The following is an 18234-nucleotide window of genomic DNA, read 5'->3' as shown; positions in this document are numbered from 1 at the left end:
TCCTGACTGTCGCATGTGGGAAGAGTTTCCCACAATGCAACAGGAGCTGACAGAAGCAGAACTAATATCGGTGGACAGGAGTGTGTGTGTTCAACAGATATGACTTCCCTGCATCCAGGGTACACAATTGTGTTGCCTGCACACAAGCACGCATACAAGTTAATCTGCTCTCTTGCTCATTTTAAAGCCTGCTCATTTGAAAATCTGTTCATTTGAAAGCCTGCTTATTTGTCAACCTGCTCATCTGACAGCCTGATTCAGTCTGTTCATCTGTAGATCTGCATGCAAAATGAAGCTGTTCCAATCAAATTAGTTTTTCAGACTACTTACTGATCTACCTGTGGATAATGAATAGGTTGATGGTAATTGTGTGGGAACATTGTCTTCTAGTTGGCCTGCAAGTTTTAAAGCGACCTGTGTTAGTATGGGTTCATTTCAGTATTCAAATTACAGCATTCAGATGCCTATTACAACATACTTTGATCTTTTTTGTATTGATCAATATCTTAGTATCGGTATCTTGTGGCACATTGCGGTAGTGATATGCCATTTCATTTTTCACAATTCATGCTTTTGGAAATTTTTCCAACATTTGGTGCCTTAGGTTTAAGTCTTAACTTTATTACATGCGTTCAATTACTTTGAGTTACAATTAAGTTTTGCTGGCTCTTTAGTTTTGTCCAGTCTTTATTCCAGAACAGATCTGGTTCTGTAGTCTGGTCCAGTCTTGTTCCAGAGCAGATCTGGTTCTGTAGTCTGGTCCAGTCTTGTTCCAGAGCAGATCTGGTTCCGCAGTCTGGTCCAGTCTTGTTCCAGAGCAGATCTGGTTCCGTAGTCTGGTCCAGTCTTGTTCCAGAGCAGATCTGGTTCCGCAGTCTGGTCCAGTCTTGTTCCAGAGCAGATCTGGTTCTGCAGTCTGGTCCAGTCTTGTTCCAGAGCAGATCTGGTTCTGCAGTCTGGTCCAGTCTTGTTCCAGAGCACATCTGGTTCCACAGTCTGGACTTGTCTCTGTGGTGCCCCTGTTTGCTGTTCCTGATATCAGACTCACTGCAGAGATGGAGCTATGGATCCTGATCCCTCCAAGGCTCCCGTTACAGTTCTCCAGACCCTGCTCCTGGCTCTCTAGGTGTAACGGTGAATTTGTGTGTGTGCATACAGTACCAGTCAAAAGTTTGGACACATTTTCCCAACTTTTGACTGGTACTGTACATATGGGTGTGCCTGTGTGTGTGTGTTCAGCATTGTGTGGACTCAGCAGTGTGTGGGTGCGTGTGTGTGTGTTTGTGTAAATGTGCTTAGCTCTGTGTTCTCAGCAGTGGGTGTGTGTGTGCTTGTATGCGTGTGTTTGTGTGTGTAAATGTGGTCAGCTGTGTGTTTTCAGCAGGTCAGGCCCTGGGCCAGGACACCACACACTGCTATAGCAAGAAGCTCATTAACATTGGATGAAGCAGTGAGCAGGAGTGAGTACAGGATGACACACACTGCAACGACGCTCCAGTGACACAGCCTGAGAGAGAACCGTAGACCACTGTGTGGAGAGATGGCAGGCAGCACAGCCAGGTGCACCTGACGATGAAACTGACAGACAGCTGACTGCTCTCTCTCCCTTTCTGCCTGTTTTTCTCTATCTCTATCTGCCTGTATCTCTCTCTCTCTCTCTCTCTCTCTCTCTCTCTCTCTCTATCTCTCTATCTGCCTGTATATCTCTCTTTCTCTCTCTCTCTTTCTGCCTGTTTCTCTCTTTCTCTCCCTTCCTCTCTCTCTATCTCCCTCTCCAGTCCTCTCTCTCTTTCTTTTTTTCTCTCTCTCTCCTTCTGCCTGTATCTCTCTTTCTCTCTCTCTCCTTCTGCCTGTATCTCTCTTTCTCTCTCTCTCCTTCTGCCTGTATCTCTCTCTCTCTCTCTCTCTCCTTCTGCCTGTATCTCTCTTTCTCTCTCTCTCCTTCTGCCTGTATCTCTCTCTCTCTCTTTCTCTCTCTCTTATGTTTCCTGCAGCGGCAGCCTCTTTGTAGGACTTCACCGCTTGTAATCTTGATATTTGTGCCAATTGTAGATTACAACATACTACTATATGTAATCTTTAAGAGACAACAACAGTTCTACACTGCATTCAAATCAATGGGGAATTTGATCTGGGATTCTGAGTACACGTATTTTTACATGGAGTGAGCTGTTGTTTTGTAGTTATGTAATTATCTGTATGCTTTACGCCAGGTTAAGGTTTAATACAAACCTCTAAACTCCTTATAGACCTTTTCAGTTTTTTTAATGCTGAACTAAGCTTCACATCCCTGGCAGTCAGACCAAATCCACAGCAATTGATTTCAGTTCTGTGAAGGAGAGGAACATCACACTGGCTAAACCCTCTTACACAATGAAACCTATTCCCCATAGACTCAGATACTGATGTCAGAGAGAGGAGAGGGTGTTGTCCATTTCCAGGTAACCAGCATCAGGAGAAAGTAAGAAGACATCTGAGGTAACCTTTCCTTAGAGGGTGGGCGTCCAGGAGGGATACAGTTGTGTAGTGGGGCTAATGTTCTGGTTTAGCTAATATGTTTTGCTGAGATGTATATATATATGTGTGTGTGTGTGTATCTTTCACCATCTGTTGCACTTCTACGTTCTCAGCTGTCCTGGCGTCATGCTGGAAGAAACCTTTTATATTGTTGTGTGTTAGTTAATAGTTGTTGGTTTTAGTGCAGGGTATTATGGGGATGAAAGTATAAGATAGTTGTATTAGTGCTGGGTGTTATCTGTGTAGATTTTAGTGTGTGTGCGTGGGGGGGGGGGGGGGGGTGTGAAGAGATAATCAGCCCTGCAGGCTTGGAGAGCCTGTTATCTTCTCATCTAGCGGACCTGCGATTCACAGGATCAGGACTGCCATGGTAACTGCACGGGTAGAGAATGGAGGCAGACACACTCACACACTCTCATCTGGGCTGATCTAAATACAAACGCACACATGCCAACTCACACGCACTCACATTCTCCATCGTACACAATCGCATCTGGGTTGATCTAAACACAACACGCATGCACACTCTTCTTTATGCTTGGATGCAGGCATGTTTCACACGGCTTGGTGCTTACTGCACCTGGAAACAGCACGCTCTCCAGGGAACTCCAGGTGCTGCTCTCCTCCAGAGCTGGGAGACAGAGGGGGCTGGGGGGGCTGAGGGGATGGAAGGCTAGAGGGCTGGAGGACTGGAGGGCTGGGGGATGGAGGAATGGGGGATATATGACTGGGGGCTAGAAAGCTGGGGGCTGTAGAGCTGGGGGCTGGGGGCTAGAGGGCTGGGGGCTGTAGAGCTGGGGGCTAGAGGGCTGGGGGCTGTAGAGCTGGGGGCTGGGGGCTAGAGGGCTGGGGGCTGGGGGCTAGAGGGCTGGGGGCTAGAGGGCTAGAGGGATGGGGGCTAGAGGGCTGGGGGATATAGAGCTGGGGGCTAGAGGGATGGGGGCTATAGAGCTGGGGGCTGGGGGCTAGAGGGCTGGGGGCTGTAGAGCTGGGGGCTGGGGGCTAGAGGGCTGGGGGCTGTAGAGCTGGGGGCTGGGGGCTAGAGGGCTGGGGGATGGAGGGATGGGGGCTAGAGGGCTGGGTTGTCAGAGAACTAGGGGGCTGGTAGGTTGGAGGTTTGACGGATGGTAGTCCAGGGCTTGTGTCTTGAAGGACATACTGGAGGCATAAATCCGGGAGTTTATGTTGACTGGGGGCTTTCGTTATTTCATGCAGGCCACTTCACGCCATCCATGGTGTTAGAAAGACAGAGAGCGAAGAAAGCATGGTGGGTCTTGAAACAAGCTCTCATGTCTCTCGGCCGTGTGTCTGTACTCTCAGCAGGGGTGCCGTGCTGTGGTTCGTATCAAACACAGCATTGCCTCCCTGGTCTGTCTCTTCTCAGCTAAGTGTCATGGATGGCCACAAGCGATGATGAGGAAAAGGTTGTTCTCACCCCAACACCCTTATATCAACCACCAGCTCCACGTCCCCTGATGAGAACCCTCTGGTGTGTGTGTGTATATGTCCGTGAGTGTGTGTGTGTATGTGTCCGTGAGTGTGTGTGTGTATGTGTCCGTGAGCGTGTGTAGTTGATCAGAAGAAACTGCAGAGTGCCTGGTCTCAGTGGGGAGACCAGGTCTCCTGGGAAGATGAAAGATGGAGCTCAAGGAGTTTTGGCGGCCAGCTAAGCCCAAAGGAGGCTCAGTCTTGCTGGATCACCAGACGGCCTCATCCCCCTGTCTCTCCCCCCCTGCCTCAGCCCTTATCCCCCTTCCTCTCCCCTCCTCCCCTGCCTCTCTTCCCATCCCCTGCCTCACCCCTCCTCCTCTGTTTCTACCCTCCTCCCCTGCCTCTCTCCCCCTCCCCTGCCTCCCCCCCCCCCCGCTCTCTAACACACACTACCTGTTCAGCAGCAGTGAGCCTACCACAACAGCCAGCAGCCATGGGACCACATCTGTGGACCTGCTCATCACAGTGTCATGATTATTAATATTCAACTCATTTAGCAGCTCTGAATATGAACTCCTGTTTCATCGGAATGCCTGAGTGGTCATCACACACACACACACACACACACACACACACACACATTCAGACAAACACACCCTCAGTCCCCCCGGCCCCATGCTAAATGGGACCAGTACTCCTGCAGTACTGCTGTGCAATGATCAAGCGGCCTACAGCATCATCATCTCTCTCTCTCTCTCTCTCTCTCTCTCTCTCTCTCTCTCTCTCTCTCTCTCTCTCTCTCTCTCTCTCTCTCTCTCTCTTTCTTTCTTTCTTTCTTTTGTCTGTCTGGCTGTCACTCTCTCTCTCTCACTCTCTTGCTCTCTCGTCCCTTCGGCAGAGCTGCAAAGCAGGAAGAAGTAGCGGCGTGGATCAAACAGGATACGAGGTCATCCATATTTGTGTACTAGCTTTCACCCTCAACTTCCCCTACAGCTTACTGGAAAGGAGTGCTGACAGGGGGGTTGTGTGACCGGCCAATAAAGACAGAGAGAGGAGGAGTAGAGGGAGGGGAGGGAATGAGGGAGACGGGGAACGATGATGAGGGATAGGCTGGACAGAAAATAGATATGAGATATTGTGTGTGTGTGTGAGAGAGAGAAAAAGAGAAAAAGGGCTAGATAGAGAGACAGACAGGCCGACAAAGAGAGAGAAGGCGAGAGAGAGAGAGAGAGAGAGAGAGAGAGGGGGAGGAGAGAGTTTGTGCATGTGTTTTTCTGAGTTCTTGTTTGGTGGGTGTGTTTTGCCTCCCAGCACTGCTAGAAGCTTCTCATTGTCTTGCTGTCATGGTCCTCTCAGAAAGAGTGGTCTGAGAGGAGAGAGGCTCTTTCTGCACGCACACACACACACACACACATAGCCACACACACACACTGGCTGTGAGGCGGATGCTGTATGTCTCCTGGGTAGTTCAGGTTGCCTCTACACAACATGCTGATAGAGATGAAACTGAGCAGGGAAATGCTGGCTTGGCCTTTTATCACCAAACACACATGACCTCCCACCCCCCCAAAGATCACCATGACTACGACTCATCACAGCCCTGTGGAAATAGATATAATGGAGTGTTGAATTGTAAGGTGTCAGATACATTTTCAATGTTGACTTGTGGGGAGAAGTTAAAATGTAAAATTATGATTTAGCACGTTCTGTGGACTGAACGTGAAAGGTTTCAAATGAATGAGAAGCCTTTCTCTTTGTATGTCTCTCTGCAACCCTCTCCTGTCCTGTCCAACAAATTTTGTAAATGTTCCAGAGAGAAGTCCTGGCTTAGGGCGCACTGTAGTCCTAATCCCTTTATCACTCTCTTTTTCATTCCATCCATCGCTATCTCCCTCCCTCTCTCTCTCTCTCTCCCTCCCTCTCTCCCTCCCACCCTCTCTCTCTCCCCCCCCCCCCCCTCCCCATCTCCTTACTTTTTTTTTTCATTTCACAGGCGGTTGGACAAAGTTGGCAACCTTGCAAACCTTGGCAACCTTGCAAAACTCTGTCCTGTAAAAGCGAAAGCTGATTCTCCTCTCCCCCTCTCCTCTTCTCCTCCTCCCTGTCATGCTCACTCTGACTCCTCTACATAATGTGTTGACATATCTTAAACATTTATGATAATATTTGGAGTGAGACAGGAAGTGTCTCCTTTTAGACCACTTAGGAGCTTCATGTGTGCTCTGTGTGTGTTCAATCTGATCAGGGTGAATTATAAAGGAGTGCTCATGTTTAGAGGGATACATTATTCATCCTCCACAAGTGTTTTCTGCACCTTAATCCTCCCACAACCTCTCCTCATCTCCTTTTGACTTCATCTCCTCCCCTCATCCTCTCCTCCTCTCCTTTTGACTTCATCTCCTCCCCTTATCTCCTCCTCTCCTTATCCCTTCATCTCCTCCCCTCATCTCCTCCTCTCTGTATTCCCTAATCTCCTCCTCTTCTCCTCTCCTTCTCTCTGTTTCTCCTCATCTCCTCTCCACCTCTCTTCCTCTTCTCCTCTCTTGTCACCACCTCATCTCCTCTCCTTCTCTCCACCCCTCATCTCCTCTCCTTCTCTCTTGCTCTCCATCCTTCTCTTGGTACAGTAGTCTGCTGGCACGATCACAGCGCTGTCACTCACTCATCTCTTATTAATGACCTGGATGTGAAACGCAACGACCTGGCACATCATTTTCTCCAGCAGTCCGACTTCGGTTCCACTGACGTGAGGAAGACAGGAAGCTTCTCCCTCTACCTCTCTCTCTGGGAACGACATCTCTGTACGCTGGGCTGCCATGTTGACGCCGGACGGCTTTTGTTGAGGAACTCTGGGGATCGATGCGGCTGTCGATAGGTCCCCCATGTAGTTGAGAGGGAGATAGGAAGGCTTCCTTTTGTAGCCGGAGAATGATTTTATGTTACTGACATTTTAACTGTCATAGAATTGCCTTATCAACTCCACTTGTCAACTGGGAGTGTCTGGTTGTCTGGAATGTTTTCTCTATTGTTGAGAAGGAATTGACAGACTCTCTATCAATAGATGATGTATGGTCTGGGTTCTCAACAGTGCTCCCACAGCAAGGGGGACAGGGGGGTTCCGGGACCCCAGTAGAGTTAAGGGACCACCCACAGGAGTGAACCATTCTTACTTGAAGGGGGGGGGGGGGGGTTCTATGAAGACTCCCAATGACGGCAGGAACCAATCCACCACTCTTTATTGTCTGTGTCTCCCTGGAGTCCAACCCTAGAAACCTTTCTCAACCATTGACGGTTTAAGTTTGTTCGGATCATGGATTCAGACCCATCGAGACAAAAGGGTCTGAAAACGCTGTGTGCTCCATGTCTGCTTCAAACAGTTCCAGACAGTATTAATTATCTGTGAGAATAATCAGTGCACTTTTATTCCTACGCTGCTCTCTATCTGCAGTAATGACAGACACGGGGACCCCTGCTTCTAGTTTAATTATACAGTCACAACCAATGCTCGCTGACACATCGTCAACACTGGGATAATGCCTGTTTTCAGTGCATTATATACACTCTAGGATTATACGGTTTGCTAACACATTCTCAGCCCAATGGAGTAAAAGGTCTCAGTATTAGCACCAGGACATATGAGGAGGGATTTGCTGACATGCAGGTGGGGGCTGAGGTAGTGTACATGTGAGACTTCCTGTTTGCAGGACAGTGATAAGGTAGTGTACATGTGAGACTTCCTGTTTGCAGGACAGTGATAAGGTAGTGTACATGTGAGACTTCCTGTTTGCAGGACAGTGATAAGGTAGCATGTGTGAGACTCGGTGTTTCTTGACATGGAGAGTTCTCAGGGTATGACTTACGATCTCAGATACCTCCCTTGTGTTAGATAACACTGCAGCCAGCTCAGCATGTTTCAATGACATTTACTAGCAACAAAGTCACTTTCCTCCTCCATCATCCTCCCCTCTCCTCGCTCGTCTTCTTCTCTCCTCCTCCCACCTCCACCCTCATCTTCCTCCATCTCCACCTTCTCTCCTCCCTCACTTTTTATTTTTGTTGTTTATCCAAGCTTGAACTCAGGTCGATCTCATAGTACAAAACCTTCTTCCAATGGTAGAGGAGTCTTGCTCACTATTGCTCAAACTAAAAAGCAGGGAGTAGAGCTAGCTCATTAAAATTGCAGTACCAGCAATCCTCTCTGGATACAGCCTTGAGCCAGAGGCCCTAGTTCTGTCTGGGATTTGTAGTCCTTTTCAGGACTGGATACCACACACATTCTTTAAAAGTCGGCAAATACACACATATTAAGATATAAACTGTAAAGTAAGATGACTTAAGACTAAATTACTTTTTATTAAAACCGCAGAAATATTCAGGTTTAGACAAGGTGCGTGTGTGTTTTTATGATGTGGTTCTTCAAACAGTCATTTCCGGGCATCTGTGTGTGAGTTCTATTTATACTTACCTACATGTTTGATTGTCTGAGGCCAGGATCTCAGCCTCATTAAATCCAGCCGTAGTTCTGCGTCTCCACACTGCAGACTGAGGTGGAGGACGCCTTGGGACGATTCCATATTCCATATTTGATGTTTGCGACATCAAATGGTGCTCGCTGGTCAACATCCGGTGGAGATTGTATTTGATTCACTGGAAGAAACCCGTTTGGACCGGTTGAACTTTTTTGCAGGACAGACACAGAGACACACAGTTTGGTTCAGATGCTGATCTCCTTCATGTATATTTGGGGCTGTACAGTGCTGTCTTCCACCATGTCTATCATGTTAATTCAGTCAAGACAATCACGTATTAGATTTGAGCATTTATTGTTACATGACATGGACATGTAGATTTAACTTTGGTGGAGTGGATGATCTAAGGGAAGCACTCCCTGCCTCCTCGATGCAACACATACATACATGACATATGAGGCAGGGAGCAATAGAGATATAATCCCCCGGTGGGATCGAACAGACAGACAGCACGGGGGAGAAAGGGGATGGTGGAGGGCGGCAGCAGCACTGATCATACAACAACCGGGGTGAGTGTGTGCGTATCCGTGCGTCTTTTAAAGACGCCTTATCGGACGTGGCCCAATGGATATGCGCTGCTAACCTGGGTGTGGTAGTGGGCGGAGGAAAGGAAGGTGGAGTAAGACGCCTTACGTCCCCGATGACTGACGCGCGCTGCCCGATTGCCCTGCCTGAACTAGCTGCGCTTATTCTTGGCAGTCCCCTTATAGAGATTGCTGCGTGTCTACTTAGCTGGGTTCTCAGTTCTGTAAGCAATGTAAGTGGGGTGTTGGTGGAGACTATGCAGGGTATGAGGAAAGACAGGGCTACTCAAACACCCACTGTACGTGAATCACTCACTTAATGATCCATTACGAAGCTCGCACACAATTCACTCCTTTCTCTATCACCACTTCTCCCAGCACACTGACTGTGATGTGTGCACGTGTGTGTGTTTGTGTTTGTGTGTGTGCGCCCGTGTTTGTAAACCCCAAAATAAAATCGATGGGGTACAATTATAGAGTGCTGATGAACGAGATGCTTATGTCTGCTGAGAGTGTGCATCTGCTGTGGTAGGAGGCATGGAGGCAGAGAGACAGAAAGGCAGACAGACAGAAAGACAGGGAGGCAGGGAGGCAGACAGACAGAAAGACAGGGAGGCAGGGAGGCAGAGAGACAGAAAAACAGGGAGGCAGAAAGGCAGGGAGGCAGAGAGACAGAAAGAAAGGGAGGCAGGGAGGCAGAGAGACAGAAAGGCAGAGAGACAGAAAGACAGGGAGGCAGAAAGGCAGGGAAGCAGAAAGGCAGTGAGGCAGAGGGACAGAGGCAGGGATGCAGAGAGACAGGATGTTAGGAGAGGCAGAAGAGACAGCAGAGGCAGGAGAGGCAGGAGAGGTGGGGAACAAAAGATGGGAAAGAGTCAGGAACAAAGCTTGATTAAGTCTCTTGTTACCTTATAGTAGAATGACCTTCCTGTGTGTGTCAAGGACATACAATACACACACGCATGCACACCCACAGGCGCACACACCTCTACTGTTTCTCCTCTGCAGTCAATGTGCAGCCATCCCTCTCCCAGTTCACCCTGACTAATAATGAAGTGATCACACAGAGGATCCTCCCAGCTCTGTCTGGTGGGACCCAAAGCTGCTGTCTCAGAGACGAGAGGGAATCACTGTGCCTCAGCCCGCGGCGTGTGGGCTAATAGCACTTCTTGTTCTACTGCTGGATAAGTTCCACGGCTACAGAGGACAGTCGATGTATTAAACGTGTTAATTAGATTATCATTCATTAAGATGTATTCAACAGCTGTTCCCTCAGGTCCACAGCAGAAGAAACAAGGCCAGGACACAATCAAACCCACTTTGGAGATGGTAACAAGGTTGCTCTCTCAACAAAGACATCTCATTCACTTAGTGATAACTGAATCCTAATCTGGGATGTCCGTTTGTGCATCCAGTATGACTCCTCCCCAGTCCGGCCTGCTTAGCATGCACTGTGTCTGGTTACCGTGTGTATTTCTCGTTTTTCGGGATATAAAAAGGTCTGACGTGTTGGTCTGACAGCGTGTCAAGGTGATCCCTCCCAACCTGCAGGCTTCTCTCCGTGGCAACGAGTTGAGATGATCCTATCAGTGTCCTTCACACCCCATCACAACTCCTCATTTAATTAACCTGGGACTCCTGTCCTTCTGGCTTCGCAGGCTTAGACAGCAAAAAGAAAGAGAGAAAGAGAGAGAGAGATCGGCTCATTACATCTCCTCTGGGTTGTAATTACCTTTGCGATAGCTCCTCTGGTGTGTGGCTGAGTCAGGGGGGGCAGGGGGCCTGGCGGGGGGGGGGGGGGGGGCACCGGCAAGGCTGCTTCGCCCCCGGTAACAGACCCCACCTTGTGACCGCAGCTCTGTATTAACGATGACTAGATAACCCCTTCCCCATCTGGGGCACGCACCTCTCCTCCAGGGTCTTTGAGCGTGCTCCGAGCAGGGGGAACGGAGTGAGGGTGTAGAGTGTGTGTGAAGTGGATGACCCGCCCAGCTGCTGAGTGTGTGTTCGGTTCTGAGAAGGCGAGCTGAGCTCTGAGAGACACGATGGGCTCTGCGTGACTCACCCCAGCAGTGGCTCATCATCAGGGCTCCGCATATTACATCACCCTGGTCAACAGGGGCCACTCGTACAGGCTTGTTCTTCTTCGAGCTCGGCGTGATGATGTGTCTGTGTTTACAACGCCTGGTCATTATTTAACGACTGATTCTCTCCCCCCTCTCCCCCCCCCCCTCTCTCCCTCTCTCTCTCTCTCTCTCTCTCTCTCTCTCTCTCTCTCTCTCTCTCTCTCTCTCTCTCTCTCTCTCTCTCAGGTGTTTGAATCTGTCTTACAATGGAAAAGCTGTTGCTGTGTCTGTTGGTCATGGGAATGGCAGTGAAGGCCCAAATCTGTCCCAAGCGCTGTGTCTGTCAGATCCTCTCTCCCAACCTGGCGACGCTGTGCGCCAAGAAAGGCCTCCTCTTCGTCCCGCCCAACATCGACCGCCACACCGTGGAGCTCCGTCTGGCCGACAACTTCATCACCAGCGTCAAACGGAAAGACTTTGGCAACATGACGCGCCTGGTGGACCTGACGCTGTCGAGGAACACCATCAGCTTCATCACCCCCCACGCCTTCGCCGACCTGGAGAACCTGAGGGCCCTGCACCTCAACAGCAACAGGCTCACCCGCATCACCAACGACACCTTCAGCGGCATGTCGAAACTGCACCACCTCATCCTCAACAACAACCAGCTCACCCTCATCCACATGGGAGCCTTCAACGACCTGCTGGCTCTGGAGGAGCTGGACCTGTCCTACAACAACCTGGAGAGCGTTCCCTGGGAGGCCATCCAGAGGATGACCAGCCTGCACACGCTCAGTCTGGACCACAACATGATCGATTTCATCCCTGAGGGGACCTTCTCCCTGCTTCAGAAGCTCAACAGGCTGGACGTGACCTCCAACAAGCTGCAGAAGCTCCCGCCCGATCCGCTGTTCCAGAGAGCACAGGTGAGGCACTGAAGAGAGATGTTCTGCATCGTGATGAGGGGGATTTTTTGGCAGAGTTTTGCTGGGTGCAATGTTACAACTTGTGTTGTGTTGTACTTCTCCTTTATGTTGAGGTGTATTTATAGGTTTAGAAGGAGGGAAACATTGATGAAAACACAGGGGAAACACATGAAAGCAGCGATTAGCTCTTTCCGGTGATGTCCCCAATGGAGAAGACACACGGTTTCAAAAAGGATGTTTAAAATGCACAGAAAAAAACTCCACTTTCAAAATGTATAATCCATGCCCAGCTAACTCTCTGACTCCATGACTGCCCCACAGCAAGTTTGCCGGACTCGATCTTTGTTTCGCCAAAAAAAAAACCTCTACCACAAGATCCCTCTAACCCTTTTTGTCTCTCATTTCCCAAAACCCTCTCCCACAAGATCCCTCTAACCCTTTCTGTCTCTCATTTCCCACAAGAGCCCTCTAAACTGTCCATATCTGTGTCTGTCTTGTCAGGTCCTGGCCACCTCTGGCATCATGAGCCCCACAGCGTTCGCCCTGAGCTTCGGGGGGAACCCCCTCCACTGTAACTGTGAGCTGCTGTGGCTGCGAAGGCTGAGCCGCGAGGACGACCTGGAGACGTGCGCCTCGCCCCAGCACCTCTCCGGACGCTACTTCTGGTCCATCCACGAGGAGGAGTTCATCTGCGAGCCGCCTCTCATCACACGCCACTCCCAGGAGATGCGTGTGCTGGAGGGCCAGAGAGTGGCCCTGCGCTGCAAGGCCAGGGGAGACCCCGAGCCCACCATCCACTGGATCTCCCCGGACAGGAAGATGGTGTCCAACTCCTCCAGAACGCTGGTGTACTCCAACGGAACCCTGGACATCCTCATCAGCACCGTCAAGGACACCGGCTCCTTCACCTGCATCTCCTCCAACCCTGCCGGCGAGGCCCACCAGACGGTTCAGCTGCTCATCATCAAGCTGCCGCACATCTCCAACAGCACCAACAACATCCAGGAGCCCGACCCGGGATCCTCGGACATCTCCACCTCCACGCGGGCCGGCGCCAACAGCAGCAACGTGACGGGAGACAGCAAGGCCAGCCAGGACCGGAGGGTGGTGATCGCAGAGGCCACCTCCTCCACGGCGCTCATCAAGTTCAACTTCCAGAGGAACATTCCTGGGATTCGCATGTTCCAGATCCAGTACAACGGCAGCCTGGACGACTCTCTGGTCTACAGGTGGGTCCAGGATTCACGTGGTTCTTTGAGAACGCAAAGCACGTTTTATTTCTGGGGGGTTTTTCCGTTTGTGTTAGTTCACAGCAGCGTGTGGTAACAGTGAGAGGAGCTCAGATTCACTTTAAAAAAGGACAACAGGCTGTGTTTTCATCCTACTCGGTCTGTGAAATGTACGATTGTGGGCAACTTACCAGTTAGCATAGCAGAGTGCTACTCCACGATAACCTCAGTGCATTAGCTGTGAAAGCAACACTGATATATCCTTCCCTGGTTAGTGATGTCACAGGAGATTAGACAAAGCCTGCTTTTTGGCAAACATAATATTTACAGCCTGAGGAAATGTGAGAGGAATTACTGAACAAAGATATCACTTATAAAAATCCACTGGTAATATCCCAGTTTCAGATCATCAGTAATCCTGGGACGATCATTAGTGAGAGCCCTCTGGAGGTTAAGTGTTGTTGTATGACAATGCAGGCAGAGTATACGACGGCAATCGGGGGGGGGGGGGTCAACTTCTTCTCCAGGGCGTAAAGTAATATTTACGATTACAGGTAAGAACGTTATATAAATGTATCGACCCTCCCGACCTGGTATTTTTACCTATTTTGGGGGGGGTCCAAGTCTTACTTACTGAATGCAGGTTATAGTGACGTTGCTCCCCTCACACCATTATCTTCTCTCCGGATAGAACAGACAGTTATGGATTATCAGATTTGATCTGGGAAAACATCTATTCTGGTGAAACAAACAGGCAGATGAAAATGACAGTTTGAACACGAGCCTTCCTCCTTTCGTTGAAAACATTTCTTATCTGACACAACGTTATTAGCGAAAACAACAAAGGAGGAAGCCTTCTTCAACTGGTCCTGTCATGTTGGATCAGTGATGTATACATCATGAAGGACTGAACTGATAAAACATCCATAGATACATCCACTGTCTCAACTCTCTGCGTTGGCCTGTAGGCAAGATGGCAGGTGTGAGGTTGCTACGGGGAATTAACAAATAAACCTGTCTTTCTCAGCGTGTGTTTGTTTAATGAAGAGAGGAATCAATCGCTGGTCTTTGTGCCTGTGTAGGAGAGAATGGAAATCAATCCTTTAGCTCAAAAGAGGTAACCGCTGTTTTTCCAAGAACAGAGTGTTTGTAATGGCTGCCGGTGTGACCTCAAAGAGAGGAGGCGTCTTGTTGTTCTGACACTCTCACACTCTCCCTTTCAAAGAAGCACACGCCTCATAAAGACTTGTAACTTCTTACAACACAGTATAACAAAAACATACATGCAGGAAACGACCTAAATACTGGTACATCATTTTTGTAATTATTATTATATTTGTTGATATACTAGTAGGTGTATTCAAAGGATTAATGAGAATACTTAAATACATAAATAGATGACGACATCAGGATTTCCAGTGAAATCTGCAGTCTTGACATGATCCTGTTTTCTCACGGCAGATCTGAATGCTCAGTGGAATACAAGTCTCTCTTTCATCCCTGTAGACCGAGAGGTCTCCGAGGGAGGGGTCAGAGTCTTCAATGCCCCACACGGGGAACACACAGGAGCCTCTGCTACATGTATTCCTCACCAGTATGAGCCGGTGTCATTGATTCGTGGTGATGGCAGTGCTATTTCTGTCCCCGTCTGATGCGGCCTAATGAGAAGTGTTTAAGTGGCTGAAAGATGAGCCTTCCTCAATGAGCTGCTTTGTTTTTCTACCCCAGCATATTTCACTCACATCCCTGGGGTGTGTACTCTCTATCAACAAACCTTTCATTTGAGATAAAACAGCGTCAATATCTACTTCACGGAGAGACCTCGTCCATATCTACTCCATTGTTTTCAGCAGCCTCACCCATTCTCCATTCTGGCAGATTCTTCAAGGAGTGGTTGATTTTTTTTTTTTATCTAAGTGTGCGGCAAGCTTTTATGAGCAAACAAATCAAGTGAACGAATGTTGTAAATTGTTCTGACTGCTGGCTCATTTAGCCATTGGGGTAACCTGCCGCGCAGGTAATACCTACCTCTGATGTGCTTAAAGCATAAACACTGCCGGTTTATCTCAGGGTAATGTTTCCATTTCCATTTTACTGTCCAATGAACACACGCAAACCCACATAACAATCTTAGGAATTAGAAGTCGGCAATCAGGTTTTAAATAGGCTCCAACTAGTGGGAGGCATCTCTTCCATTAGTGGGAAGATTTAGATGACTCTACGGATCAGACTGTTGTTGTCTGAGCTGTCAGGGTACTCACAGCACACAGCCAGGCGTGAGGCCAGCTTCCAGTTCGACCACTCCGCCTGCCTGTCGCTCTGTGTGCGTGTGAGGCTAGCTGGCTGGCTGGCTGTCTGGCTGTCTGGCTGTCTGTCTGGCTGTCAGTCTGGTTGCCTGGCTGTCAGTCTGGCTGCTCTGAGTTCTTAGCTGAGTGTTCCAGGGGTCAGAGGGCTCAGGGACACATTTGGGGGCCAATGTGTCCTGTAGATTAGATACCTGAGGTGATTAAGGAGTTATCAATATACTTTAAGTTTAAAGGACAATTCCACTGTTTTCGATTAACTAAATTCGTCGAGTGTTTGAAAGTGTGGCATGACAGTATCTACCACGCAGTCATGGTTTCTGTGGGCAGTAAACACATCTGTGCTGCATGTTCCCTGCTGTCAGGGCTGTGTTAAGCCTCCTTGTCGAGGCGATCTGATGGCTCTTGAGAGAATGCCAGGCCTGTAGAGAAAGTTGGATTACTGTACTGGCTTTGGAGTCAGATGTAACTAAACAACATGTAATATATTTCAGTGTTTTCCCTTTATTATACAGGTAATATTTTACTCACTTACTGAGTGTTTATAAAGATCCACTCTCACAAGGTAGAGCTATATAAACACTCCTGGTATTAAATTAACACCGGTTAATGTTAACGTTTTTCAAAATATGCTGCAAGGGAAGATCCTCTCCTTTCATTATTCCACTTATGCCTGTCAAAAGGACAGTTCTAGAGTCGAGTCTCCCCAGTCTCTCCCTCTCCCTCTTCCCATCTTCCTCCCCTGAACTCCTAATAAGTCTATTGACCAGAGATGACACAAAAGCACTGTGTCAGAGTAGCTGACAGTGGAGAGCAGAGGACAGTGCCTGACCTTGACCAGTAACTGTTGTAGGCACACAGCCTTGGCCAGTCTCCAGATCTTTAACCAAACAACGTCCTGCTGCGTGTGGGCAGCAGAAGTGAACACTCACTATTCCACTGATTAAAACATTACTGAGACGGCGACGGGAACACTGGAGGTCAAAACACGTTCAGAGTCTGCTATTAATATTCATGCGACTGTTTGAGATGAGACTGTAACTCTGTCTATTGTTGCAGCAGACACAAACCCAAGATCCCAGAGTGTATTCCCTCTGCTTGTTGGGTTGAATATTATCCCTCAATTTACTTCAGAAACTCAGTGTGTGTGTGTTTTCATGAGTGCTGTGGGGTGTTTAATTATTTCACAATGGTACGATAAGGAGTTTTGGCTAGACAGAAAAGACACTAGGATGGACTGTAGATCATAATAATATATATTGTTGGCGTGAGCTCATCTCAGAGAATAAGCTGACTTGAAGTGACAGTAGATACAGACTTAGGAGGAACTCTGAGAAGAAATGAGGGCTTAGAAAAATGGGTACATTTCCATATTGTCTAACTTGACTTAGAAAGTGAATACTGACCCTTCCTTCTCCCCCCTCCTCCCCCCAGGATGATACCTCCAACCAGTAAGAACTTCCTTGTCAACAACCTGGCGGCGGGCACGATGTACGACCTGTGCGTCCTCGCCATCTACGACGACGGCATCACCTCGCTGACCGCCACGCGCGTGGTCGGCTGTGTGTCCTTCACCACCGAGTCTGAGTACCTGCGCTGCCACTTCATGCAGTCCCAGTTCCTGGGCGGGACCATGATCATCATCATCGGTGGCATCATCGTGGCGTCGGTCCTCGTCTTCATCATCATCCTCATGATCCGCTACAAGGTCTGCAACCCTGGCGACTCCGGCAAGGGCGCCATGGTTACCACCAGCGTCCTCTCCCAGACGAACGGGGCTCAGCCCCAGGGCTGCACGGTCACCCCTTCCATCTCCAAGCAGGGTCTGGGGGGGTCCGATGGGGGGGAGGGAGCGGGGTGCAAGGGAGCAGGTGGAGGAGCAGGGGCGAAAGGGAACCCGGACACGCTCACACACTCCTCAGAAACCTCCATCGCTGACTGTTCCACCGCCACCTCCCTGGTGAGCCAATCCTGGACCAGTCCTGTCGCTGGCTCCGCTCCGGGCTCATCCGGGACCCTCAAGCCAAAGCGCAAGCCTGCGCCAAAGCCCGCCCCCTCTGGGGTCGCCACGCCGACTGCTGCCCCCACTTCCTCCTGCACCCCAGGGCAAAAAAAGGAACCCATCCCCCTGCCCCCCACCGAAAACCAAAACACCAATCGGAATAACTCCACCGCTCTGCAGCAGCCCGCCTCCCCGCCCCCATCCTCCTCGCGCATCAAGGACACTCCCATCCTGAGACGCGCTGGCCATTCCCGGGCCGCCGCCAAGTACCAGACCCTGCCGGCAGAGGGCATGGGGGCCAAGCGCAGGTACTCCCTGAACGAGGACCTGGCCAAGCACCACTGTTACATAGGAGCCCAGAAGCTGGGCAAGATGTGGTCCAAGAGGAGCATGTCTATGAGCGGCATGCTGCTGCAACAGGGGAGCGTGGACACGGACGCTGGCAAGGCCAACTTCTGCAGCTCAGAGTGGATTCTAGAAAGCACTGTGTGATGACTGTCCTGTTATAGTGCGTCTGTGCCCTGGTTGAACATACATACATGTGTGTGTGCGAGTGTGTGTGTCCTGTTTGAATGTGCATTACTGTGTGTGTGTGTGTGTGTGTGCCCTGTGTGACATTTGAACCACGCCGTTTATTTTTCTCCTCGTACAGTTTCGGTTTCCGTTCGCTTATCTCCAACCCCATCAGTGGAGGATGCTCGCCTTGT

At 49.6% G+C, this 18234-nt stretch overlaps 1 protein-coding gene across 1 annotated transcript; it reads left to right on the top strand.

Moving 5' to 3' along the window:
• Nucleotides 1–11327: 11327 nt before the first annotated feature.
• On the top strand, nt 11328–18019 carry lrfn5a (leucine rich repeat and fibronectin type III domain containing 5a). Its single transcript, XM_067243466.1, has 3 exons — nt 11328–11993; nt 12495–13222; nt 16960–18019. The coding sequence occupies exons 1-3, from the start codon at nt 11334–11336 to the stop codon at nt 18017–18019; spliced, it is 2448 nt and encodes an 815-aa protein (XP_067099567.1). The 5' UTR covers nt 11328–11333.
• Nucleotides 18020–18234: the final 215 nt, after the last annotated feature.

The sequence above is a fragment of the Osmerus mordax genome, chromosome 9 (assembly GCF_038355195.1).
Source record: "Osmerus mordax isolate fOsmMor3 chromosome 9, fOsmMor3.pri, whole genome shotgun sequence".
NCBI classification, from domain to species: domain Eukaryota; kingdom Metazoa; phylum Chordata; class Actinopteri; order Osmeriformes; family Osmeridae; genus Osmerus; species Osmerus mordax.
Note: the sequence above shows the minus strand (reverse complement) of the source record. Positions and strands in the feature narration are given on the sequence as shown.